General features: G+C 46.4%; 1 protein-coding gene across 1 annotated transcript; it reads right to left on the bottom strand.

Annotated features, from left to right (window-relative positions):
- Positions 1-1,311: 1,311 nt before the first annotated feature.
- ACTR8 (actin related protein 8) lies at positions 1,312-26,384 on the bottom strand. Its single transcript, XM_083156210.1, has 13 exons — positions 26,175-26,384; positions 24,581-24,751; positions 24,352-24,462; positions 24,039-24,143; positions 22,935-23,108; positions 13,090-13,183; positions 11,873-12,005; positions 10,134-10,287; positions 8,415-8,510; positions 7,037-7,177; positions 5,017-5,278; positions 3,959-4,122; positions 1,312-2,253 (listed from the first exon to the last, which is right to left on the bottom strand). Exons 1-13 carry the CDS (start codon positions 26,283-26,285, stop codon positions 2,110-2,112), a joined length of 1,860 nt encoding a protein of 619 aa, XP_083012336.1. The 5' UTR covers positions 26,286-26,384; the 3' UTR covers positions 1,312-2,109.
- Between the last annotated feature and the right edge of the window lie 18 nt (positions 26,385-26,402).

Raw genomic sequence — 26,402 nt, forward strand, 5'->3', positions numbered from 1 at the left:
TGATATATTCCAAACAATACCGAAAGGAATAATATTGACAGCAATCTGTTTCCTAAAAATACTAACAAAGACTATTAACACAAACAGACCCTGAGGTTACTAATCTTCCCCTAATAACAATATTGGGACTTTCATGTTAAATGTTGTTTGTCTATGTCTAGTGCCAAAGGCACCGTCTAAACCAACTATATATTGTTTTTATTGAATCCTTTTATGCTACACTGGCCAGTGATTTATATTTAATAAATGAACATAATGAATGTATAAATCTGTCTAGCGCAGTTTTTCCTTTTTTCTTTTCTGTGTGCAATCCAAAGGGTCAAGCAACCCTTGTAAACTGCAGCTGGAAAAATATATTTTATGTTATATTTTATATTGTATATTAATTAGAACCGAGCGCTTTACCTTCCCCTCTTTTTTTCTATGGTCATAGAAACTAGCCAGAAACTAGACGAGGATAAATTGGCAACAGTGTAATTTGAGTTGGAATTAGGGATGCCAATCCCGGGATCCCGGGATTTAGGGCATTTTTGAACGGGATTTGAATCCCAGGATTGGAGGCTCCAATCCCGGGATTACGGGATCGAAACGCGCATGCACATTTGATCCCTTTCTCCCGTGTAGCACTGAACGCCGGGCCGGGGAGGAGGTGGGTAACTGAATACGGGCAGACGCGACGGCGTGGGAACACTATGTGGTTGCACAGCGTGACCTCTAACATCACGCTGCGCTGCCTGGCAACAAGGTTGTGTGGCTGCGCAGCATGATGTGAGTGATCACATCACGCTGCGCAGCCACACACTGCCTCCCATGCCGCCGCGTCTGCCCGGACATCGAGTTACCTGCCACCTTGAGTCCCTGGCCAGCCTCCTCCATGCCGCCGCACAGCTCCTCCGCCGCATGGTTGGACATAATATATTTTTGTCATTGGGCATATCAGGAGGTAAATCCCGGAATTGACAGTTTTTCAATCCCAAATCCCGGGATTAAAAAAATGGCCCGGGATTGGCCTCCCTAGTCCCTAGTAGGAATACTTGGTATAGGAACAGGAGCCTCTCATCATAGGTAGCCATGGCCAAAGCCTGTGACATATGTGACTAATGTGCAGTGCAGCAGTCAGAGTCTGGGCTCTCCCAGTTAGTGTCATCATTTTGAGCCTGATTCAGCCGCGTTCGGATTCGGCCCAGTTGTTAATGGTGTGGATCTGCGCATGTGCGAATATGCACATGTGCAACCCCTGTGTGAGCAGCTTCAGCGAGTATCACATTCGCCTAAGTGTTCGCACTGTGAGGAGAGGGAAGGGGGAACGCCAGTGGTTTATGTTCGAGCCCAGAAAAACGCTGCTCGGGATGTGCAGCTGACACCACATGACGTCAGCGCCCGCCCCGAATTTGGCCAAGCTAAAAGTCGGTCTAGACTGACTTATCTGCGAAAGGAAAAAAAAAAAAAAAAAATCTGATGGTCAGCGACCAGTGAATGTTTTTTTCACCCTTGCGGCCGCGTGCACATCCACTTGCATGCAAATGCCGGGATTCGCACTGCGAGGGGGGGCGCAGGTGTGCGGTCGGGCGGCGTTTACCTGCTTGCTAGGCTGTGAACATATGCAACCCTAGCGAACAGATCTAAATCAGGCCATAGTATCCTCCCAGAGTCCTCTGTAGACAAATGTGTCCTTATTTGACATTAATTCTTTGTTAACTAAATATCAAGTATTTATAGCTAGAAGGTCTGTTAACATTTAACGGCTAAATATAGGTAACAAGTAACATTCTTAGCGTTACATGTAAAAAAGTCTCTCCAGTGTTTATGTAGCACAGATTGCAGAACATAGCTTTATTACTAAGCGTATGAATTATAATGTGCCTTTAGCACCATCTAGAGGTCAATAAAATAAAAGAAAGATTTCATAGACAAAGTTTTATTTCATTCTTTAGCACTGAAAGACTTTAAATACAAAAATACATTATTTTATACATATTTTCTGTGATGAAGCCATCTATTTACATTTTGTGTGCCTGTCCGGGTACCGTAGGCAGACTGGGGTACATTACGCAAGTCACTAATGGAACAGTCCACAGCTGCAGCAAGGACCATAAGAGTCAGCAAAGATCACCAGACAAAGGCAGCTCTCTCCCGCAGCATGCGCACCCCGAACCTCTGCCATTCCCGCTGGTAAATCCACAATTCCTGAGTGGTGTCGAGACAAGCCAGGACTGCGCCCCCTTTCCAAGCAATCAGCCGCGGGTCCATATCCTACAGAAGTCACAGACATGACGGGAAATAGGTCACTAAAAGATACTTGTCATGACCAAAATACTGCAAACCCAAGAAGTACAATAATCCCATTTTAAACAAAGGCTCAAAGCAAATTACCGCAAGGTATTTATTTATTAACAGTTTCTTATATAGCGCAGCAGATTCCGTTGCGCTTTACAAAAGGAGACAGTGATACAACAAACAGGGTATTTACAGACAGTCAAAAAGTATGAGGGCCCTGCTTGCAAGCTTACAATCTATAGATTATGTATTACTGGAGGGATATTGTTCTGCGATATCTCATTTGCATGACCCTAGGTGGGAAATGTACGCAACATCCGAGGTGGACAAATGTAGAAGTTGCCCACATCGGCCAAACAACTTCTAGATACCATTTATCAGGTACATTACATAAAATGATAGGTAGAAGCAGACTGGTTGCCATAGGCAACTTCTCCGTTTAGAAAGTTAGATACATCTTTTCCTGTTTCACATGACCCAAACTTCAGGCTTTGGATTGGAGGGCGCTGCATTAGGTTGTGTAAGATTACATCTTATACTGTGTACACACTGGCCAATTTAATCAGCCATTCAATTGGGCACGTAGGTGTTTGTTCACAGACCTATTGTGCCAAAGGCTGATATACCTCCAGTTACAGTATATTAGTGCACTGCACAGTGTGTGACTGACATCACAACTAGGCGGGCATATGTAAATGCCCACACAGTTGTGACGAAAGGCAGGACACATCGGCCAATGATTGGTAAATCAGATCAGTCAGCAGATTAGCTGGATGGCCAACCCATTGTCCTAGTAAGTACCCAGGATTAGACTGTACAATCTACGCGTATGTGTGTGCGCTACTAGCAGTATTTTACAGAGCTCAAATGAAGGAAACCAGCAGCACATGAAGAGGTCTGACCTACTCTCTGTAGTTCCATTATACAATTATTCCATTTATGCTTTTAGTGCGTCTTTCTCCTACCATGTGTCCACCTACATCTAGCCTCCTGATGCTTTAAACTGCCCTTCTAACTGCACCATGTCATGCAAAATACGAAACACCATTCTCCAGGAAATCACCAACCTTCCATTTCTTATACAGATACAGCAGCTGTCACACACTGAATAGACATGCCACATATTAGTTGGATCAGCAAAAGCTGCTTGTGCGTTCTATTCACTCTGTTTTGCAGATGCTTTTCAAATGGAAATGTTATAAAAAAAGACGCACACTGGGCCTTATTCTAGTTCACTCTTTCTGTCAAAATCCTTCTTAGATGGACAAAACCATGTGCACTGCAGGGGGCAGATGTAAAATGTGCAGAGAGAATTAGGTGAATTAGATCTGGTGATTCTCAGCATTGAATAAGAGGCATATCTGTAATCCCATCCCAATTCACTAGTTTTCAATATACGCTCTGCTTTTAATGGCTTCCTGCAAATAGTAGATACTGTGGATCCTGTTACCTATCAATAGATCTGCATACTGACATTTCTTATCAGTTAATTGCCTTTTACATGATTCCTTCTAGATTTCCTTATATGTTGCAGTATAAATTCATATTGGCCGAGTCATGTTCTGTGTAGGTTCATTATTTACCATTTTAAAGATCTCTTACTGTACAGCACTATACTGCCGGCATATACACCAGTAATAATACTGAGGTCTCAGCTAGCAGAGGGGAGGAGAAATCTTACCTTGGGTCTTGTGATGACTTCTACATTTTCAACTACTCTTCTAAAGGATGGGGGCATCTTATTGAGTATTCGATGCTGCAAAAACTGCTGAGCCCTGGGGAACATTAACCCCCCTCCGACCACCAGGATGGAGCTGTACATCTTCTTCTTGGTCTCATCAGAAGCTGAAAGAAAGTTGGAGAGTATTACCCAAAAAAGAACAAAAATCATGATAATCCAGCGCTCGGTCAATCCTGCGTTACGGGCCTGATACAGAGACTGTTGTAAGAGCCACAGCTTTGTATGCAGATACGGTGTGTAAATATGTAAATGTGCAGGACTGAGCCGCCCAGCCTTCCAGATCCGCAGCTTGTGTTCTCACCATCAGGCCTCTGAGCAACCTAATGGTCATTGCAACAAAGACGCCAAATGCCTTATTAACGCAAATCTGGTTATAGCAAATATCGTAAATTAGGTCGACAAGGCCTAGGTTGATGCAAGAAGGTCGACACATGAAAAGGTAAACGTGTGTTTGCTTTTTTTTGGGGGTGTCAATGTCAACACTTTGAGCACGAGAACCAAAATATAACTGTAGCACTTCACTCGCCATGCTTCTGACCAAGTGCCTCGCTCCGCTACCGCTGTGCTTGGCAAACGTTAACGTTCCCGATCGTAGTCGGAAAAAAAACCCACTCATGTCGATGTTTTCATGTGTCAACCATAGCCTGTTGATGTTTTGCTTGGCTTGCCTGTTGACCATACAGCGTTGACCAAGAAATTGTCGACCCTCCCTCCATCGTCCGCAAAATAAATGTATGCGGTATTCGTTGAAATTTTGACAAACATTTGAGCCGTTAGACCAGATCACAGGTCTACAAATCCTGTAAGTTCTACAGGACTTTACCCAACACGGAGAGGAACGAATAATCAAATGAATGCACCTCTCATCTATGAAGGCTGTCATGCAACAAAGGCTGGTCTGTAATCTGCACCCTAAAATCCAGTACTTTTAAACAAAACCAAACAGCAGTAAGCTCGTGTTTGGCCAATCACAAGGAACAGGTGGATGTCTGTCTTACCGCAGCAGTCGATACTATGAAGAATTGCCTTGTCCAGACCCAGCGCTTTCCCTTCAAATTGAGAGACTATGCTTTTCCTAGAGAATAAGGCTGCAGATGCCTCCTCTCCGTCATTTCCAGACCCCATACAGTCACTCTGAGAGGGTCCGAGCTCCGCTTCCAGCATGTGTCCTCTTTCAGACACATCCATAGCCTGTCCACGTGCATCATCAAACATACCGGGCTTGGTCATGGCCTTGCGGTCAGCGGCTGCCCTAGAAGACTAGAAAGGAGGGCCATAAATATAAACAGTTTTATTTTGGAAATTGTAGTACACCCATTGTTTTCACACTTGGAAAAAGGTTACTCAAAAGGCAATTCAGACATATGGGCACCTAGGAGAGGTTTGCTGCGTGCGTGTAGATGGGAGCGTGGACTATTCAGGAGGTGAGCGGATGCAGAGGTCCAGCTGATTGCAGATGGATTTACTGCAATAAGGATAGCGGAAGTGCACATGGATACGGAGGAGGGAATCCAATGAGGTGCCAGTCTAAAGGTGCCCACACACTAGAAAGATCTGCGATCTTAAGATGTGCGCATAAATTAGCCTTCAAATCTTTGGTCTGCCCTGGACCAAAGATTTCAGGCAAGCGCACATCTTTACCAAAGATTTTTCTTAAGATCCTGTGTGCGTTCCTATGGATCTTTTGTTAAATCTTCTGATCTTTTGTGCAGCACGTAAGATCAGAAGATTCAGCTAAAGATCCACGGGAGCGCGCATCGGACCGATATCGGCCGATTTTCGACCGATTATCGGTAAATATCGTACGATATATCAGCCGATTTATCGAAAATCGGACAAAAAATCGTTCTAGTGTGTGGGCACCTTAAGTTTCATGAACCACATAGACTTTGCAGGTCCAATAACAAATGACAATCCGCGGTATTTGCAATGAGGGCGTGGAAGTTTTCGACTTGTGAGAAGTACAAGAACCCAACTTTGTTAGCAGAATAACATAGAAGGCTGATAACGGTCCTAAAGAAACTACAGAGTGCTTTTTTTTAGTACAAAGGTTATAAAAAAAAAAAAAAATGCTAAAAAGGTAAAAAAAAAAAAAAAAAAAAAAATTTTGCTTTTCGTGCATACTGAGCAGATCTTGCTTAAAACAAACAAACAAAAAAAGCACCTTGATTAAATGTAGGGTTTATAATCCAAGAATATAATTGATTTGGGGCAATCTGATAACATTTTATTTTTAACACCAAAGATGACATGGAATTATCGACCCGATTAAGCTAATTGAAACTTTGTAATAGTAAGCAGGGGGTTCTGAAGCAGGGCACAACATTTTCCTGACAAAGAAATGCAGTTCTGTACTTGGATTACAAATGTCCTGAGAGCAGTTTGCACAACTGCAACTTTTAGAATGAATTATACAGACGTAGATAACCATTTATATCAGCACACACTGGACTTAATTCAATTGTGCAGGCAAACCACACGTAGTGCTGACGTTTGTGCAGTTGAGAGATTTGCTACTGCGCAATGTAGTTTGGAAACCCCCACAGCGCACACTGGCACTAGTGCCTACGTTACAGCTGGTAACCAAACTTGAGAGGCAAAGTGATGGGCGCTCCTGGGCGGTGGTATACATGGGCGTGTTGTGGGAGTGTCACCAGGGCATCAATGCCAGCGGTGCATAGCTGCTCCCCTTATGGCCATGTCCAGAGACACTGCATCTGATAGGGAATATGGAGGCACGCCGATGGAGGACAGTCTAGCACCAATGGTGTGTGGCAGAGTAAATGTCCATCTCAGGGATGCACATTTAGGAACACACTAGTACAAATAGCATTTGCCTATTATTGCACCCCAACGGGCATTAGAGCAGATGCAGCAGCGTCTATGGCCCATAATATAAATTAAGCTTTGCATGCGACACTTATATCAAGGGGCTCAGATTTTTTTCTCCATAGGATCCCACTAATACGAAGCCATTAATATGAATCTCCTCAAGCTGTGGAAGAGTGTGAGACGCACCTGGTCCTGTTTGCTCTGTGTTGTCAGCAGATAATGTTCATCATGGGGATCTTCTGGGTCTCCCTGAGATCTGTGCTGTAAGTAGGTCATCTTCTGGCCTACAATCCCAAACGTGGCTGGATAGAACAGCGACATCGGGGCCTACAGTATGTAGCACAAAGAGAACATCAGATGCATAGCATGTGTGAGAGCAGCAACAAACATGGTTCCTGTAGCTTATTACACAGTAGGGATTGCATATAAGGTAACGCAAACAGAAAATCCAGTGACTGGATCTGTTCCAAGACTATTCATTCATTTAGAGGGCATCATCATAGTAATTGTAAGTGAGGAAGTTGTCGCTACCAACAGAATAAACAGATGGCTGGGACCAGAGACACCTCCACAGTCAATGTTACATCTTGTACACATGGCTAATAGAAAAACTGCAGCAACTACGTATGAATGAAGGAGCTGTGCCTGGGAGAAGGGGTCTACATGGCTGGAACAGACTTAAGATTAGGAACTGTGGGCGACAGAAGTAGTGTGCAATATAGCGTAGACAGGGAAGAGGGGATAAGAAAGATCAATGCAAGGTGCCACATGCTACTGTATGGGTCTTTGATGGTTAAAAGGCCCAATTCTGCATGGATTGCTAGTTAGAGAAAAAAGCAGTTGTCTGCCTTCAAAAACTCACCACCCAGACAGAAAGAGTAACTGCCCCTTGCAAAATTCCGGATGTAACGCAAATAGTTGGGCAGGTGTGATCTGAGGGAGGGTACACACTAGAGCGATCTCTGCCCGACATGTCCTTTCCAGGCAAATTGGAACAACATATCGGCTGGATCATTCAGCCTGTACGCCCAATATGCACACTCCCACAGTGACATGTGATATCTTTCGGCCGGACGTGCTGCACAGAAGATATTGCATGTGGCGCTGTGCAATGAGTCATTCTCTTTCACATCAGAAATATTAAATCCCTTGTCATTTATTTTAAGCTCTGACATTATGCCCCATCTCTTTTGGCACCTGCTCCAATGACGCTACTCCTCCAATTCTCCATAGACTCCTTTATCAATTCCACTCACTTTCATACATCGATACTCTTATTTAAGCTGGCCATACATCTACAGATTTATTGGTTGGAACAAAAACCTGGTAATGGATGAGTGTAGAGGACAGTTGAACATTTGCTTTGAAATTCTGGAAAACTGGAACAAAAACCTGTCAATATCTGATCGTTTTTGGCAACCAGCCAGATCTGACAATCAATCTTTTCATGTATGGCCAGCTTTAGTTGATGTATTTACTTCTAACGGGTAGACAAGCATCGCTATTAATAGGTTTTAGGATGCCTATGTCACTGCACATTGAAGTTACACCTGACTAGCCTTACCTGAAGCTTTTCATCTCCCAATCTGATTTGGTACAACAAGGCGGGGGAATCTGGGTGCCGCACCTGAAATTCATGGTCCTGCAGTCCACAAACGTCCTGCGGCAAATACACAAGTACTATATTTAGGCCCAACGCTTTCCCTATGTTTCCAACAGACTAATACAAAGAATCAGCCAAGAGTGTCAGTAAGTCAAGTACGCTAGTCGTGTCATGGCCCTAACTGTGCAGAGTTTTTATATTCTCCCCGTACTTGCGTGGGTTTACTCCGGGTGCTCCGGTTTCCTCCCACAATCCAAAAATATACTATTAGGTTATTTGGCTCCCAACACATTAACCCTAGAATGTCTGTGTGTGCGTGTACATGTGGTAGGGAATATAGATTGTAAGCTCCACTGGGGCAGGGACTTATGTGAATATTCAAATATCCTCTGTAAAGCGCTGCGTAATATGTGCACGCTATATAAGAAACTGTTATTATTATTAATAAACAATTATATACTTCTTATTTATTTAGCACTTACCATCTTAGTAAATTTACCCCACAGTGTTTACTGGCCAACACATGTGCTATCCATTGCTTTATATATAAATTAATGTAATGCCATCATAGAAAAAGATGAGCCTTTGCTTTTGAGGGTTGCACCAGCATAGCTTTTATGGAGTCAGAAGATTGTTACACTAAGGGCCTTATTCGAGTTCACTTTCAGACAAAATCCTTCTTAGATGGACAAAACCATGTGCACTGCAGGTGGGGCAGATGTAACTTGTGCAGATCTAATTAGATTTGGGTGGGGTTTTACCTCAAACTGAGATCTATATTGCAGTGTTAAAATAAAGCAGCCAGTATTTACCCTGCAAAGAATCACCAAAAAAATCACCAAATCTATTTCTATCTGTACATGTTACATCTGCCCCCCTGCAGTGCACATGGTTTTGTCCATCTAAGAAGGATTTTGTCAGAAAGAGTGAACTCGAATAAGGCCCTAAATGAGGTCTTTGTTCACATGCATGTGTTCTTATTCAGTGGTAGTCAACTTCAGTCCTCGAGAGCTACCAACAGTTCACATTTTCCAGACAACCTAGCTGCTGCACAGGTGCACTCATTACTCACTAACACATTTTAAAAGATCCACAGGTGGAGCTAATTACTTCACTAGTGATCCTGTGAGGAGATCTGGAAAACATTAACTGTTGGTAGCTCTCGAGGACTGGAGTTGGCTACCCCAGTTCTAGTCCAACAGAAAATAAATGACAACTACCTACTCTGTAGGGAAATGCTAACATTTGCAAGTGTATAAATAAGCAAAGAAAAAAAGAATGAATATTCTGTTAGTCAATGGAGCAACACAGAAACCTCCCCCTCTGATTAGCTTAAATTCAATTCGGTCCTATTCCCAAAGTAGATTACAGTGGGAAATGTGTGCTTTATGTGGAAGTTCACAGTGACTAAACCTGGGTATACACCTAAAGGTGTATCTGTCCAATCTGTCTCGTGGTTTAAAAAACCTGGTAATGTATTGGAACGTTTGATAATCAACCATTTGCTTCTAAACGCTGGAAAAAAAGACAATGATTGGTCAGACAAATTGATTAAATCAGTTTTATTTAACAAATCAATTGTTTTTGACCGTTTTTCAGCGTTTAGGAGCAAATGGTTTACTGTAAATTGCTCGCACCAGATTGGTGAGCTTTAGTTCTGTATGTTAAAGATGCACCTACCTGGTCCAGGTGTGCGTATGTCTCTTTCAGCTGCTGCAGGAGCAGGCAGTCCAGTGTGTTAGCCAGCTGGCACTCTCTGTATGGGAATCCAGCTCTCTGCATGAGCCAATACAAGCATCGGGTGACATCAGAACCACCGTACGCTAGACACAATCTGCAAACACACAGTTTCAAAAGGCAACTCCATACTCTCATCCTAGGCAACAAGTCATTATTATAATCAATACAAAGAATAAGTGTAAATTTTTTAAGGGGATAACCAATTACCCCCAATAAATCATCGGGAGCAAAAAAATAAAAAATAAGCCGCTGCAGGCAGAACACTTAAACTGATGCCTCCGGTGTATGATCTCTGAACTCCACATGGTCTTTTGTAGCTGCTGGTGGTAACTATCTTCCTCCCAACATTTCCTCCATATTCAGTAAGATTACTACTACATAGGACACATGGGAAGTTATCCAATTACCCAAGAAAACGATCCAACTACCCAAATCCCTGAAAGCAGCCCTGCTGTTGCGCTTGGCCACCCGATAGAGGGGGGAAATATCAGAGTGAAATATCGGGAACAATAGCCCGTTTTTCGCTCCTGATATTTATTCAGAGCTAATTGGGATAACTCTAATGGGCTCAACTATTGAGACATCTTATTATTCTAATTTAGTTTATAAGCACCACCTTCTTACACATTACTGTACACATAATATTTAGAAATCCCAGTTCTATGACAGGGAATGCAATATGCATAGGAAACGCTAATGCAGTGCCATTCAGTTCTGGTTCTCAATTAACCACAACGTGTTATAGGAAACTAATTTGGTACTTGTTTCCTAGAACGGCCACAATCGCGGGCATCATGTACCTTAAAGTTAAGGTACACGATGCCCGCGATGGACCCGATTTCCTTTGAAATCAGGTCCATTTTACCGTCAAAGGCAAAATCGGGGGCATCGCGTCGGTCGCGGCCATTAACATGGCCCCCGACGCGATGCCCCCGATTTTGTCATAGGCTTCAATGTTAAAATATTTTTTAACATTGAAAATCGGGAGCATAGCGTCGGTCTTGTGCCATTATAATGGCACAAGATGAGATGGACTTGATTAAGTCCATCTCACATAGGAAACAAAGTGAAATGGGCCAATATGACTCATTTCACATTGTATATGGCCCCGTCGTCACCCCACGATTGACGTGTCCTCCGACCTTTTCATACCCCTACTATCCACGTCGGCGTGGAGTTGAGAATATAAAGTGTGGCGAGCGCAGCGAGAAACCGAGCCCGAAGCGCGGCAAGCGCAGTGAGCCCCGCGAGGGGACGCGTATACCTGTGAAGTTATACGCGTCCGCTCGCCACGCTTCGGGCTCGGTGGCTCGCTGCGCTCGCCACACTTTATATTCTCAACTCCACGCCGACGTGGATGATAGGGGCATGAAAAGGCCGGAGGACGCGCACCGCTGCGCTCGCCACGCTTCGGGTTGGCGTCAATCGTTGGGTGGCGGCGTTGAGGGGGTAAAATTGTGGGTCTGGGGAATATTTTACATTGAATCCAATGTAAAATCGGGTCCCAGGGACCCTATTCACATTTGATTCAATGTAAAAATCGGGTCGATCGCATCGCATGCGACCGACGCGATTTTTCCGACACGACCACCCCGATGCAAATCGGTGTGGCCGTGCTAGGAAACAAGTACCACTAATTTAAATGAAAGAGGAAAAGCAAACACAGGAGCCTTTATTACCTAGTGTTTCTATGGGATATCCCATCCTCTACACAACAGACGCTGGTCTTCTGATCCCCAACATCAATAACACACGCGCTGCTAAGACCGCTGCCATAGACCGCGCACACAGACTCTTGATGGAGGATCACACCTAATAAATAAAATTTAAAAAAAGTACAGGTTAAATAGAGTTATGGGGTCATTGAGTGATGCTCATTTCTTATACAGACATTTGTAATTTGTTCTAATCTCACTGTTTTGACCCTGTACAGTCTGTCTGAACTTTTTATATTATTATTTGTTTAAACTATTGTAATTCTCCATGTTTAAAAACCCAATGTAATAAAAAAAAAAAAAAAAAAAGGCATAAAGTAAAATGTTGAGGGCATTCTAAGACATTCAGACTACTGTGATTATAAACTTATTTTAATTTTGTGCATATAAATGGTCTTAAAACAGTGCTCTAGATTATTCATATTTTTTCTGTATATGTCCATATCGATAGAACTGTTTCTGTAAGGAGAAACCACAATGGCACCATCTAGTGGTGGCTATTAGATTATATACACAGGGAGTGATGTAAGCAATGGGGTATTTCTCGGATCAGTGTCATACTCGGGCACTTCACAAATTTCTATCAAATATTTACCATTTAATTGTTGGATTTCTGTATATCCTATTACCTAGTAACGGTGTTATAGCAGTATCAGTGGTGTAACTTCATCTCAGTTGTCCCAATATATTCCCCCCCCCCCCCCCCCCCCTACAGAAAATGATTAGTATTTTAAAAAAATCGACCCCTAAAGCCTGTACTACATTTCCTCTGACCTTCATAGCCTGTACTACATTTCCTCTACCCCTCCATAGCCTGTACTACATTTCCTTTACCCCTCCATAGCCTTTACTACATTTCCTCTACCCCTCCATAGCCTGTACTACATTCCCCTGACTCGTCTACAGTAGACCCTACACTACATCCCGTTCCTCCAGTGTGAGCCGTGACCCCCGTTCCCCCAGTGTGAGCCATGTACCTCCTCTCCCTGTCTCAATTTTGCTGGCTCACATACCATTAACTGGGGACAATAAAACGTCAGGTGCCCCCTTCAGGGCCGGAGCCTGGTGGTAACAGACTCTGTTGCTTCCGGAAGGCAGTATAAATCTCCAATTTGACAGGCTTCCAAAGAGTGAGTGGAAGTTTTCCTTTGTAAAATGTATATTAAAAGACAAACCCATACCTGAAAATCCCATCTTCAAGAGGACCATATTAACCATCTCTTTCACGTGCTGTCGGTTATATATATCCGGAATGAGTAGTATGCATCTGTAATACTGTAAGAAACAATAAAGGTGTTTACATTTAGCCAACGTCTAAAATTACAGTGATCATCTTTAGACTGTAAGCTTTCACAAGCAGGGCCCTCTCCCCTCGGGGTTTTCCTTCCCTCACTCATACCATCATTCTCACAGCCTACAATGCCACCTAACCCTTGGGTTCTGCCACTGTGCTGATCACTTGGATATTCTGACTTCTGATACAGCAATGACCATGCTGTAAATCGTCTTTGACTTACAGTATGTGTTTTCATGTTTGGTACAGTGTAAACTGGTGCCATATAAAAGGGATAATAGCAGCAGGAACACATACTTTACAAAAATGGTATGGGCTAGGGCTAATAGCTTAAGCTGGGTACACATATATACAATTGTCGGGCCGTTCTTCCGTTCTGGGTTGGACAGCCGTTCAATTGTATAGGTGTGTACGCTGTCCCGTACGAGCGATAAACGGCAAAAAACTGTCTTGACCGTCCATACTCGGTCGATGGTTCTTTGCAGTTTAATTTTTATCCGACAGGACGGCCTCATATCGGAACAAAAGTGCAGTGTGTACGCACGTTCGATCGATATGCTGCCGTCCTTGCGACTATACTGCCAAAGCTGGAACGCCCATGTGGGCGTTCCATAGCTGCATAATCTCTCCTACAGATATAGTTACAATATAATAAGTACATTGCATTCAGAACGCACACATGAATAAATCATGTGTGGAGGTGACAGGGTTAATGTAGTTCACGGAGCCGCTGCTCATGATATATCAGGCTGTCACAACATAAAGGAATTTGAGAGGCACAAGCAGACAGACAATAGCCCTTAAAATGAAGGATAATACAAGGCACAGTTGCTAATATTTCAATATGCATTACATAATGTGACACACACGGATCACCAAACTTCTATAAAGCCGGGTATGCGACTAGTCAGTTTGCGGTAGTCACCCTGTCAAACTGCTATAAAGCCGGGTATGCGAGTATAGTCAGTTTGCGGTAGTCACCCTGTAGTCGCATACCCGGCTTTATAGCAGTTTGGCAGGGTGACTACCGCAAACTGACTAGTCGCATACCCGGCTTTATAGAAATAATGAACTACAATAGTTACACTATAATAAGTACATAGATTCCATTCATGAAGTTGTAATGGCTGGACGAACATGCATATTAGATGTAAATGTGTAGCAGCAAATGATATCAGAAATAAAAAGGGGAGATTTATGAGGTGAATATACTGAACACAGTTTATTTAATCAGTAATAGTGCAATGTTACAATGTTGTCAAAACAAGTCTAGATGGTAACAATTGGAAGCAACACATGTAACAATGTTAGATAAAAGGGTATGTGCACATATAATGTCTGAAAATGGTGAAGAGCAGCCAGATGTGGTGTGGAGCCCCTGGCCAGGGGTCTGTTGGCCGGGTGATCGTAGGGGATGGACAGTAGTGGTGTGGGAGGAGTCAGGTGGGATACCTGAATTCCCACAAAGTTCGGGGGGCAATATTGGGAATGCTTTGCAAATTGGCCAGCATCGCAATCCCCCATTAAAATATATGTGGAGTGCTGGGGAAATGGAGGTTTCTCCCGATACCCGCTGTGTGCGGCCCCTCCGTCACATAGTGCTCGAGCCTGAGTACCGGAGACACAGGGTAGCTCGGGCATGAATGGCAGGCTGTAAGCGGTGGGAAGGCAGAGCAGTACCCGGGCAGCTTACACTATGGTTGCATCAGCCGGCATTCCTCTGTGTCCCTCCATCAGTGCTGCCTACTCCGCTCCCCTGTCGCTGCACCACGGTCACTGGCAGGTGCTCCACGACTATGGGAACCGGGGCAGCGGCGCTCTCACTGTGACATGAAGTCTGAGGTGACTGTGTCCCGACTGTATGGGCGCCTCACAGTGTAAGCTGCCCGGGTACCGCTCTGCCTTCCCACCGCTTACAGCCTTCCATTGATGCCCGAGCTACCCTGCGTCTCCAGTACCCAGGCCACCTCACCGCCACTGCCTGGAGCTGGGACCGGTCACTCACCGCATCCAACCCGGTCCCGGCTGGAACAACACCAGAAGAACAGTACCGGCAGGAGCTCGCTGAGCCTTGAGGACAGAGGTGCACTGCGGCAAACAGGAATTTAGATTAAATAAATATATATCTTGCTAACTGGAGCCTGGACATATATAAATATATATATTTACAGAGCTACCGCAGTTAATGTGAATTTTCCTGACAACGTAGCAGCTGCTGGGGGTTTATTGGGGGAACTTAATCTAAATTCCTGTTAATGTGGCTATTACAAAACAATATGCATTACATAATGTGACACACACGGATCACCAAACGGCTATAAAGCCGGGTATGCGACTACAGGGTGACTACCGCAAACTGACTATACTCGCATACCCGGCTTTATAGCAGTTTGGTGATCCGTGTGTGTCACATTATGTAATGCATATTGAAATATTAGCAACTGTGCCTTGTATTATCCTTAGCCATTTTAAGGGCTATTGTCTGTCTGCTTGTGCCTCTCAAATTTAACTGCGGGACCAGACCGGCATTTCTATACTGAAGTTTAGTAGACGCGTACCCCGTCACTTTTGTTTAGGTTCTGTACTCACGCCTCTTTGTTTTGGTATGCCCTTAACCCAGCCCATTATGATAATTTTGTTCATATATATCGTGTCAAAAGCCCAAATCGAGAGAGTGTGTACGGTGGTACAATCTTTTTCTTGCGACTGTTTGGACAGGAGTACATCGGACGTCGCAAGTAAAATTGTACAGGTGTGTACGCACGTGATCGGCTGTTGTTTGTGGACGGTCCGACGGGAGTACAGTCGGCCAAACGGTTAAAAGAGACATGGATTGTATATATGTGTACCCAGCTTTAGACATAGGAAACTGATACTGTATTCGCTTTATCAGTAGAGGTATATATATGCTGTAATAAAACAATGTAGTGCCCACTCTAGATCATTATACAGATGTATCCACATACACCAGTGACTCCCAAACTGTCTTGTATGATGACACCATAGAGCAGGGACGGGGAACCTTTGGCCCTCCAGCTGTTGTTGTACTACACATCCCAGCTGCTACAGTTTTGCTATTTGGCCATGCTAAAACGGTTACAGGGCATGCTGGGATGTGTAGTTCAACAGCTGGAGGGCCAAAGGTTCCCCATCCATGGCCGATCAGTATTATGGTCACAGCACCTGTAGGATAAAAGCTCTTTTTCACCTACATGCAGCAGGAGCCACTGCAGTCATTACATGTGGGGATAGAGTAGGTGTACTGGAGGAGTGGCACTTTAAGAAAACTTTACTGCTGCAGGCTCCTCCCTCCTCTATCCCCGCCCAGACCCCAGTCTTAGAAAAAGTGCCCGGAGGAGTAGGTTCTCTGGGCCTATTCTCCTCAGGGAGTTAGGTCTTTTTACTTTTTATTTTTATTTTTCTTTTGGAAAATATTTTTATTTTTATCTGCTGAATACAGGCAGACCCCTCCGCAGGGTCTGCCTGCTCCGTGGGACCTGGAGGGGTGCTGGTCGCCACTGCCTGCAGTGAGCCTTCCATGTACCCGGCCACCGGTGCCACCGCATCGGGGACCCGCCGCAGCTGCACGCGGCTTGCGTTACGGGTCCTAGGCCTGGCCACTACTCCAGGAGGACAAGCAGCATCGCTGCAGGTAAGCGGCGCTGTGCGCCGAAATGTGGCCTGAGACGGGCGGGCGCACCCGGTCTCATACACGCAGCAGCCATTGTAACTGACGGCCGCCATTTTGGCGTGTGTCAGCGGGGACAGTTCTAGAGCGGAGGCTGTACACAGCGCTCCGCTCTAGTGTAACTACGCGCCGGAGGGAGAGGGAGGGCTTAGGTGATGTCACCTGATACGCCCTTTCTCTTTCTTCTCTCTCTCTCTGCCGGCGCCATTGCTGTGTACCGCGAGGCTGACTGAGGGACATCGTGTAACGCGCTCAGCGCACGCACTGCAGTCCAGCGCCCCCCCTTATTTCTACAGAGCAGGTCTGTAAATTACTGGGGGATTATTTTTGTGCACAGGTTACAGAGATTGTGCATAATCTCTGATACAAGGGCGGAAGGCTCCCCCTCCCTATCCTAGCTCAGCTCCGCTGTTTTAGGAATAGTATCTGTTGCTTACAGTCTGTGCACCTTTTGTTATTTGTGTCTGTGTGTGTGTGTGTGATTTTATAACATAATCTCATACACTGACAGTATGGCAGGAAAAGCTGCCTCCAAAGCTGCTCTTAAGGTTTTCACCTGTAAGGCTTGTAAGGAGCAGTTTACCCAGCATATAAAGGGTGTCTCCTTGTGTGAATCTTGCTATAAAGCAGAGCACACACAGGAAGTGGAGCCTCAGACACAGACTTCTCAGTCAGATTCTTCTGAGCCTTTACTACAAAATGTGTTGGCTGGATTGGCTGCAGAATTAGCTGCTTCTAGGAAGGACAGGGAGCGGTTTCATGCTCAACTCTCCATTATGGGTTCTACTGAACCAGCCTGGGTTAAGACTCTTATGCAGTCTATGGCCTCTGGGTCAAACCCAGTGGCTGGCCCTTCACGCCCTCCACAAAAACGTCCTAGATCTCCCATAGGCTCAGTACAGGGAGCTGATATTGATACTGATGGGGATGAAGATGTAGATTTACTTCAGGTAGATGAACCTGAACACATTCAGGATGAGGCGCTACAGCGTGATGATCCTCAGGGGGTAGAGGGCCTGATTCAGGCTGTCCGCACCACACTTAATTTGGAGGAGGAGGATGCTCCTATGCCTTTGTCCATATTTGGTCGGACACAAAAGCAGCAGGTTACTTTCCCTGATTCGGCTGAATTGGACAGACCTCTTATTAATGCATGGAAGACGCCAGACAGAAAATTCCAATTGTCTAGGCGCATGAAGCTACTTTACCCGTTTTCTCAGGAATCTAGGGAAAAATGGGAGACTCCGCCTCCAGCTGATGTCTCGCTGTCCAGGCTTTCCAAGCGAACCACGCTTCCAGTTCCGGCTGCTGTGGCTCTAAAGGAGGCTCCTGACCGTCGTCTTGAGACCACGGTAAAAGCTATTTATACCACAGCAGGGGTTTTACTCAGACCAGCCTTAGCTTCAGCCTGGGTCAGTAAGGCCATGGAGAAATGGGCTGAAGAGCTTGCTTTGGGTTTACAGAGTGGTAGGCCCCGTGAAGAACTGCTACAGCTGGCTCTGTATGTGAAGGATGCAGCTGTATATACAGGAGAAGCTGCTTCAGATGTAGCTGAGTTGGGTGCAAAAATCTCAGCTTCAGCTGTATTGGCCAGACGTACTATCTGGTTAAGATCTTGGCAGGCGGAGGCCGATATTAAAAAGGCAGTAGAAGCTTTGCCTTATGCGGGAGATATGCTATTTGGGCCTGATCTTGACAAACTCATTGCTCAAGCTACAGGAGGTAAGTCTACTTTCCTTCCTTCGGCCACTCCCCCGCCGAAAAGACAATTTACACCGTCTTTTCGGGCTTTTAGAGGGGGCGCCTCATTCAGAGGACGTGCCAGGGGAGGCTTTTCGTCCTTTCGAGGGCGTAGAGGCAGAGGTGGCAGAGGTGCCACAGCCGCAGTTACCTCTACCCGTCGTGCAGAAACCAAGGTTGCAGACAAACCTGTGGCATGACGGGCTTCCCGCCCATTTGGGGGACCCCAAGGTGGGCGCAAGGTTATCCCTCTTCGAGAACGTCTGGAGGTCTCACTGTCGAGACAGTTGGGTGCTTCAGATTGTGGAACACGGGTACAAACTGGAGTTTGTTCAGGCTCCGCCGAACAGATTTTTTACAACAGGCCTACCTGCTTTAGCAACAACACAAGCAGCTTTGGTCAACTCCATTCAAAGTTTTTTACAAGCAGGGGTCATTATACCTGTCCCCAAAGCTCAGGAAAGGCTGGGTTACTACTCAAGTCTTTTTCTAGTACCGAAGCCGGACGGTTCGGTAAGACCCATTCTCAATCTGAAGCACCTCAACGATTACATCGTGTACCACAGGTTCAAGATGGAATCCATAAGGTCAGTCATTGCAAGCCTGGAGCCAAGGGAGTTTCTCTTATCTCTGGACATAAAGGATGCCTATTTGCATATTCCGATCTGGGAACCACACCATCGGTTCCTCAGGTTTGCTATTCGCAATCAGCATTACCAGTTCAGAGCACTCCCTTTCGGTCTTTCATCAGCTCCAAGAACCTTCACAAAGGTTATGGCTTGCATGATATCAGCCCTTCGGATTCAGGGGATAACGATTGTGCCCTATCTGGACGATCTACTCCTAAAAGCATCCTCACCGCAGAAGCTACAACAGGATGCCCGGACTACCTGCGACTTCCTGGTTCAGAACGGATGGATCCTGAACTTCAAAAAGTCACAGCTGGAACCAACACAAGTGATTTTGTTCCTGGGTCTGTTGTTCGACACTGTCCAGGAAAGAGTTTTTCTGCCATTATCAAAAGTCACAGTTATCCAGCAGAGGGTTCGTCAGGTTCTGACGCCTCGCAGAGTATCGGTGCATTTGTGCACCAAGCTGTTAGGCCTGATGGTGGCAGCCTTCGAGGCCCTATCTTACGGAAGGTTTCATTCCAGGACCTTCCAAGGCAATCTTCTGGCCCAATGGTCGGGGTCCCATCTTCAAATCCACAAGACCATTGTTCTTTCCAAGGAAGCTCGTCTCTCTCTTCAATGGTGGCTGGATACATCCAACCTTACCAAGGGTCGCTCCTTCCAGTCTCAGGTCTGGACCATGGTGACCACAGATGCCAGCCTTCGAGGTTGGGGTGCGGTCACGTTGGGTCGCACTTTCCAGGGTCTTTGGACCAGCCAGGAAGCCCGGTTACCCATAAACATCTTGGAGTTACGGGCTATCAGGTTGGCACTGGCTCAGGCCCACCCCCTACTTGTCGGCTTGCCGGTAAGGATACAGTCGGACAACATCACGGCAGTATCCTATATCAACCGACAAGGGGGCACCAGAAGCAGGACAGCCATGCGGGAAGTCCGCCCGATTCTGTCCTGGGCAGAGACATACACCACCGGTTTCTCCGCAGTCTTTATTCCAGGAGTGGAAAATTGGGAGGCGGATTATCTCAGCAGGCAGGATCTCCACCCGGGAGAGTGGGGCCTTCATCCGGAGGTTTTCCAACAGCTGGTTCAGAGATGGGGGATGCCACAGATAGATCTCATGGCATCCAGACTGAATCACAAACTCCCGCAGTATTGTGCAAGGGCTCAGGATCCAGCGGCTGCGGCAGTGGATGCCCTCTCCATCCCCTGGAACTTCGACCTGGTATATCTCTTCCCTCCTATTCCGTTACTTCAAAAGGTACTCAAACGGATAAAGAGGGGAGCAGTAGAAGTCATCTTGATCGCTCCAGATTGGCCCAGGCGTCCGTGGTACTCCGACCTCAGGGACCTGTTGGTGGAGGAACCTTGGTGCCTGCCGCTGCGAGAAGACCTGCTGCAGCAAGGTCCATTCGTCTACCAAAACTTGCCTTGTCTACGTTTGACGGCATGGCGGTTGAGGCCGAACTTTTGAAGAGAAGAGGTATACCAGGAACGGTCATTCCTACAATGCTTAAGGCAAGGAAGGATGTAACAGCGTCTCACTACCATAGAATATGGAAGTCATACATCCGCTGGTGCGAGGCCAGGAAGGTGCCAAAGGCAATCTTTTCTCTGGCTAGACTTCTTGAATTCCTGCAAGCGGGACTTGCATCAGGTTTGAAGCTTGCTTCTCTCAAGGTCCAGGTTTCAGCCCTCTCAGTATTCTTCCATCGCAGGATAGCGCTGATTCCTGAGGTACAAACCTTTTTGAAAGGAGTACTTCGACTGCAACCACCGTTCACTGCTCCTACGGAACCATGGAATCTAGTGGTGGTTCTAGAGTTTTTGAAGTCAGATGTTTTTGAGCCATTGGACACCTCGGATCTCAAATTTCTGACTTGGAAGACGGTGATGCTGCTGGCTTTGGCCTCAGCACGTAGGGTTTCTGAATTAGGAGCCCTATCGTGTAAGTCTCCTTTCCTTACCTTTTACAGGGACCGGGCTGAACTACGTACTAGCAGGAATTTCCTTCCTAAAGTGGTTTCTGCATTTCATGTAAACCAGCCTATTGTTGTACCGGTTCTTCAGGGTGAAGATGCTTCTCTGGATGTAGTCAGAGCCTTACAGGTCTATGTTAGGCGAACCCAACATCTAAGGAAATCTGACTGCCTTTTTGTGCTCTACGATGCACTTAAGAGGGGTTGGCCTGCGACAAAAAGGACTCTGGCAAGATGGATTTGCTGTACAATTAGAGAAGCCTACTTGTATGCACAAAAGAAGGTACCATCGGGAGTGTCAGCGCACTCCACGAGGTCAGTAAGTACTTCTTGGGCCATGGCGAGAGGTGTCTCCTTGACACAAGTATGCAAAGCGGCTACCTGGTCGGGATCTAGCACGTTTGCAAAGTTTTATCGTTTTGATACTTTCGCCAGCTCAGCTACGGCTTTTAGTAGGGCAGTGTTACAGGAGCCCCAGAGCTCTCCCGCCCGGACTTAAAAGCTTGGGTATGTATCCCCACATGTAATGACTGCAGTGGCTCCTGCTGCATGTAGGTGAAATAAGGAATTTGGTACTTACCGATAATTCCCTTTCACCGAATCAGCAGGAGACACTGCACGCCCACCCAGCACTGGTTCTCCTGCCATGATGTTAGTGTGGTTTGTGTGTGTGTGAAAGATACGCTCTTTCTATTGTTGCAATGTTTGTTGCATAGTTATTGTTACATAGGAAACTTTCCTTAAATCCTATGTGTTCTGTTCTGTTAGTATGTTCACGTTATGTGCATTGTCTACTAACTCTGTTTATGTTTTAGCTCCGTTCCCTACCGGGCAGGCCCTGGTCTCTCTTCTCCTCTCGGACACAGTTTTTCTAAGACTGGGGTCTGGGCGGGGATAGAGGAGGGAGGAGCCTGCAGCAGTAAAGTTTTCTTAAAGTGCCACTCCTCCAGTACACCTACTCTATCCCCACATGTAATGACTGCAGTGTCTCCTGCTGATTCGGTGAAAGGGAATTATCGGTAAGTACCAAATTCCTTATATTGATACATTATTGTGCCGGAATGTGGTTGCATTGCGGTGGTCAGGTTGCTTCTGTTCAATATACAGGAGCCGGAACCTTCAAAAAGGATCAGGATGCTGAAACACACAGCTGGTATCCCATTCGCTGAGTATACGGCCAGCGAGAGAGTACGGCTGGGGAAAGTTAGGTTTAGGCCAGTGGGACTCAGGACACTGACATGGAACACAGGGGTGCTTCAGGATACATGCAGCGGTGCCTTGGATTGGTGGTCCAGGACCAATGAAATTATTTATGGTCAATAGAATAGCTAGCTGTCCACATATTTTTAAAGCAGAAATAATTTAAAAAAGGTAAAACAGTCCCAAATTCTGTACAAAAAAAGCTCCTGAAAATGGCATAGAAAGTGTTAATTCTATAAAAGCAAATCAGTCATCTGAAATAAGCAAAAAGTGATCCATTTAATCACTCAAACTTGACTTCTCGCATTGCAAGGATTAGTTTGATCAGGTTTAAACCCGACCGTGAGTGAAATCAAAAACATCAATTGAATTCTGCCCGCAATCTTCACTCTCTATATACGGGAGATCAGGGCGGGTTTGTAGATAGAGTAGCCGTAAATTGGGGTCTGTGGCTAATGCCACATAATGAGCATCTATTAAACAACCAGAACTGTACCTTCAAGTCTTTCAATTGGATTTCTAAGAACTTCTGTATGACGTGTGACCAGATGGTTTCCAGATCCGTCAGTACAGCAGTGAGCGAGCCTCCTGGTCCACTATGAGTATTTAGCTGGCCTCTCCGAATGGGATAGTGAACATTATAGCCTTCTGTTGGATTCACAAAATATGCCTGACGGAACAGAAATACCACAAATCAGTGAAAGGAAAATTGCAACGTGCAAAGTACAAATGAAACAATTGGGTTTATTTACTAAGATGGGAGTTCTGATCACCGGATATCGTCATGAGTAACCAGTCAGATTTGATCTATTATCTCCTAGACTGTGCTAAATAAATAAGAAATAGATTCTGATTGGTTGCTAAGGGCAACATCCCGTCTTCAAAAGAACTCCCATCTTAGTAAATAAAGCCCAATCTGTTTTGTTAAAGGAGTTCACAATTTCTAAAAGTCATGGAACAGGGAAAACATGCAGCTCTAAGATAATCAGTGGCGGCGTTAGGGGGGGAGGAAGGTCTAACTCAGACAGTAAAGGTCGGGTCTCCCTTATCTGTGAATTCAAAAACCGAAATACTCTGTGGTTTTTATAATATTTTGGTTATTTTTTTGTTTTGTTTCGCCATCACCCCCCTTTTTTAATATTTACCTCATCCCCCGTTGTCCACGGCGGCCTCCGGGATCCTCTTCAGCGGCATCTCCGGTCCCAGGGGTGCATTGCGCGAGTGCGCAGTCACCTCGCGCAATGCACCCCTGGGACCGGAGATGCCGCTGAAGAGGATCCAGAAGGCCACCAATGACACCGGGGACATGGTGGATGTCGGGGGACCATTGGGGCACCACCAGGGGACCAGGTTAGTATTGGAAAGAAAACAAATATGCCAAAAAACAAAAATATCCCTTATGCAAAATGCTTGTGGTCCCGAGCATTTAAGATAAGGGATACTCAGCCTGTACTAGTAATTATTAGTACCCTTTAATTTTAAGGCACTGCACAGAGTACACTAAATGTAAACTTAAATATAACTGGACAATACAGAGCAGTCAACTGAAATACTAGGTAGGATGGACACCAGAGACAAGGAATGGTGCTAAAATCAATACCTCTTCTCCTATAAGATACTCCGGGTGATGAGACGTGCTTGTCCATTTCACACCAGAATTGTGATCTAATATAGCCGGTCTGCTTTGTTTATTGTAGACTCGAGCCTGAAAAATTAAAACAGCATCTGAAGGTCACATGACTGGGTAAATTTTTTTTTATTGTGCAAGCATAATAGAAAATGCAGACATGTAAGAATATGGGATACCACCGCCTGTTTCCGTAAGCCTGGTTAGTTCTGTCAACGCGACAGACATACCGGCAAATCATAACAGTTAATAAAATGCCGGAATTTCACCAGCTTTGCACACGCACCTGTTCCGGCACTGCTGGGATACGCCTGGTCCCATTAGACATCTTTTTGGACCAAATCGCCTGATCCACCATTTTGAGGCCATTTTGTCTCTGCTCATTACTTTCTTGTTTCTGCAAAATGTGACATATGAGGCAATGACAATAACTGAAAACATAGATCATAAATGGGGAATAAACAGAGGATAGATTCCATAATCTATCTGACGCCTTGTGTAATTGGATGACTTACATTCAAGCCCTCCCTGAGAAGCCACCTGTCGCAGTAGGTGGGCTGGCCTGACTGCTTGTGCCTCCTGGCAATGACATGAGGTATCCCTGCTGGGTGGGAGTCTGTGGCCCGGCCAATGCGCAGGATGCTGGATCCTGGGTGTATCACTAAGATGTAGTCACTCTGTATATGCTGCACAACAATACACAGAATGATAAACAAAGGAGTTCTGTGAGCGCTCAACTCATCTGTCTGTAGTCAGTTGCCTGTCTGTGACAGCCACCAGTCCTGAACACCACCACAGTCCCACTGACAGCCACCAGTCCTGAACACCACCACAATCCCACTGACAGCCACCAGTCCTGAACACCACCACAGTCCCACTGACAGCCACCAGTCCTGAACACCACCACAATCCCACTGACAGCCACCAGTCCTGAACACCCCCAGAGTCCCACTGACAGCCACCAGTCCTGAACACCACCACAATCCCACTGACAGCCACCAGACCTGAACACCACCACAATCCCACTGACAGCCACCAGACCTGAACACCGCCACAGCCCCACTGACAGCCACCAGTCCTGAGCACCGCCACAGCCCCACTGACAGCCACCAGTCCTGAGCACCGCCACAGCCCCACTGACAGCCACCAGTCCTGAGCACCGCCACAGCCCCACTGACAGCCACCAGACCTGAACACCGCCACAGCCCCACTGACAGCCACCAGTCCTGAGCACCGCCACAGCCCCACTGACAGCCACCAGTCCTGAGCACCGCCACAGCCCCACTGACAGCCACCAGTCCTGAGCACCGCCACAGCCCCGCTGATAGCCACCAATCCTGAGCACCGCCACAGCCCCGCTGACAGCCACCAATCCTGAGCACCGCCACAGCCCCGCTGACAGCCACCAGTCCTTAACACCCCCACAGTCCCGCTGACAGCCACCAGTCCTGAACACCCCCACAGTCCCGCTGACAGCCACCAGTCCTGAACACCCCCACAGTCCCGCTGACAGCCACCAGTCCTGAACACCCCCACAGTCCCGCTGACAGCCACCAATCCTGAACACCCCCACAGTCCCGCTGACAGCCACCAATCCTGAACACCCCCACAGTCCCGCTGACAGCCACCAATCCTGAACACCCCCACAGTCCCACTCACAGCCACCAGTCCTGAACACCCCCACAGTCCCACTGACAGCCACCAGACCTGAACACACCATTGTCACACTGACAACCACCAGTCTTGAACACCACCACAGTCCCGCTGACAGCCACCAATCCTGAACACCCCCACAGTCCCACTCACAGCCACCAGTCCTGAACACCCCCACAGTCCCACTGACAGCCACCAGACCTGAACACACCATTGTCACACTGACAACCACCAGTCTTGAACACCACCACAGTCTCACTGACAGGCACCAGACCTGAACACCACCACAGTCCCACTGCAAGGCACCAGTCCAGAGCCCACCACAGTCCCACCTACAGCCACTAGCCCTGAGTCCTCCACAGTGCCCGGTGGCAGCCGCCAGTCCTAACTCCACCGCAGTCCCCAGTGAAAACAAGGTACTCCGAGCCTCCAGCATCCCCGTGCTAGTTCAGTCACCTCTTGAAGGGGCTCAGTGATAGCTGCCGGCACGATGGGTCTCTTCACCCCGCGCTGCTCCTTCTCCTTCTCTCTCCCGTTCTCCGGTTCTCCCTTCTCCGCCTGTGTCATGGTAAAGATAGGACAGACCGCGCATGCGTAACACCGGCACCAGCGGCCCTCCTTAGGACGAGGGACAACCAGTAGCTATCCCCGGGAGAATGGCATACAGCCAGGGGGTGGGGCTAA

The sequence above is a fragment of the Crinia signifera genome, chromosome 8 (genome assembly GCF_055691185.1).
Source record: "Crinia signifera chromosome 8, ASM5569118v1, whole genome shotgun sequence".
In the NCBI taxonomy this organism is placed as follows: Eukaryota; Metazoa; Chordata; class Amphibia; order Anura; family Myobatrachidae; genus Crinia; species Crinia signifera.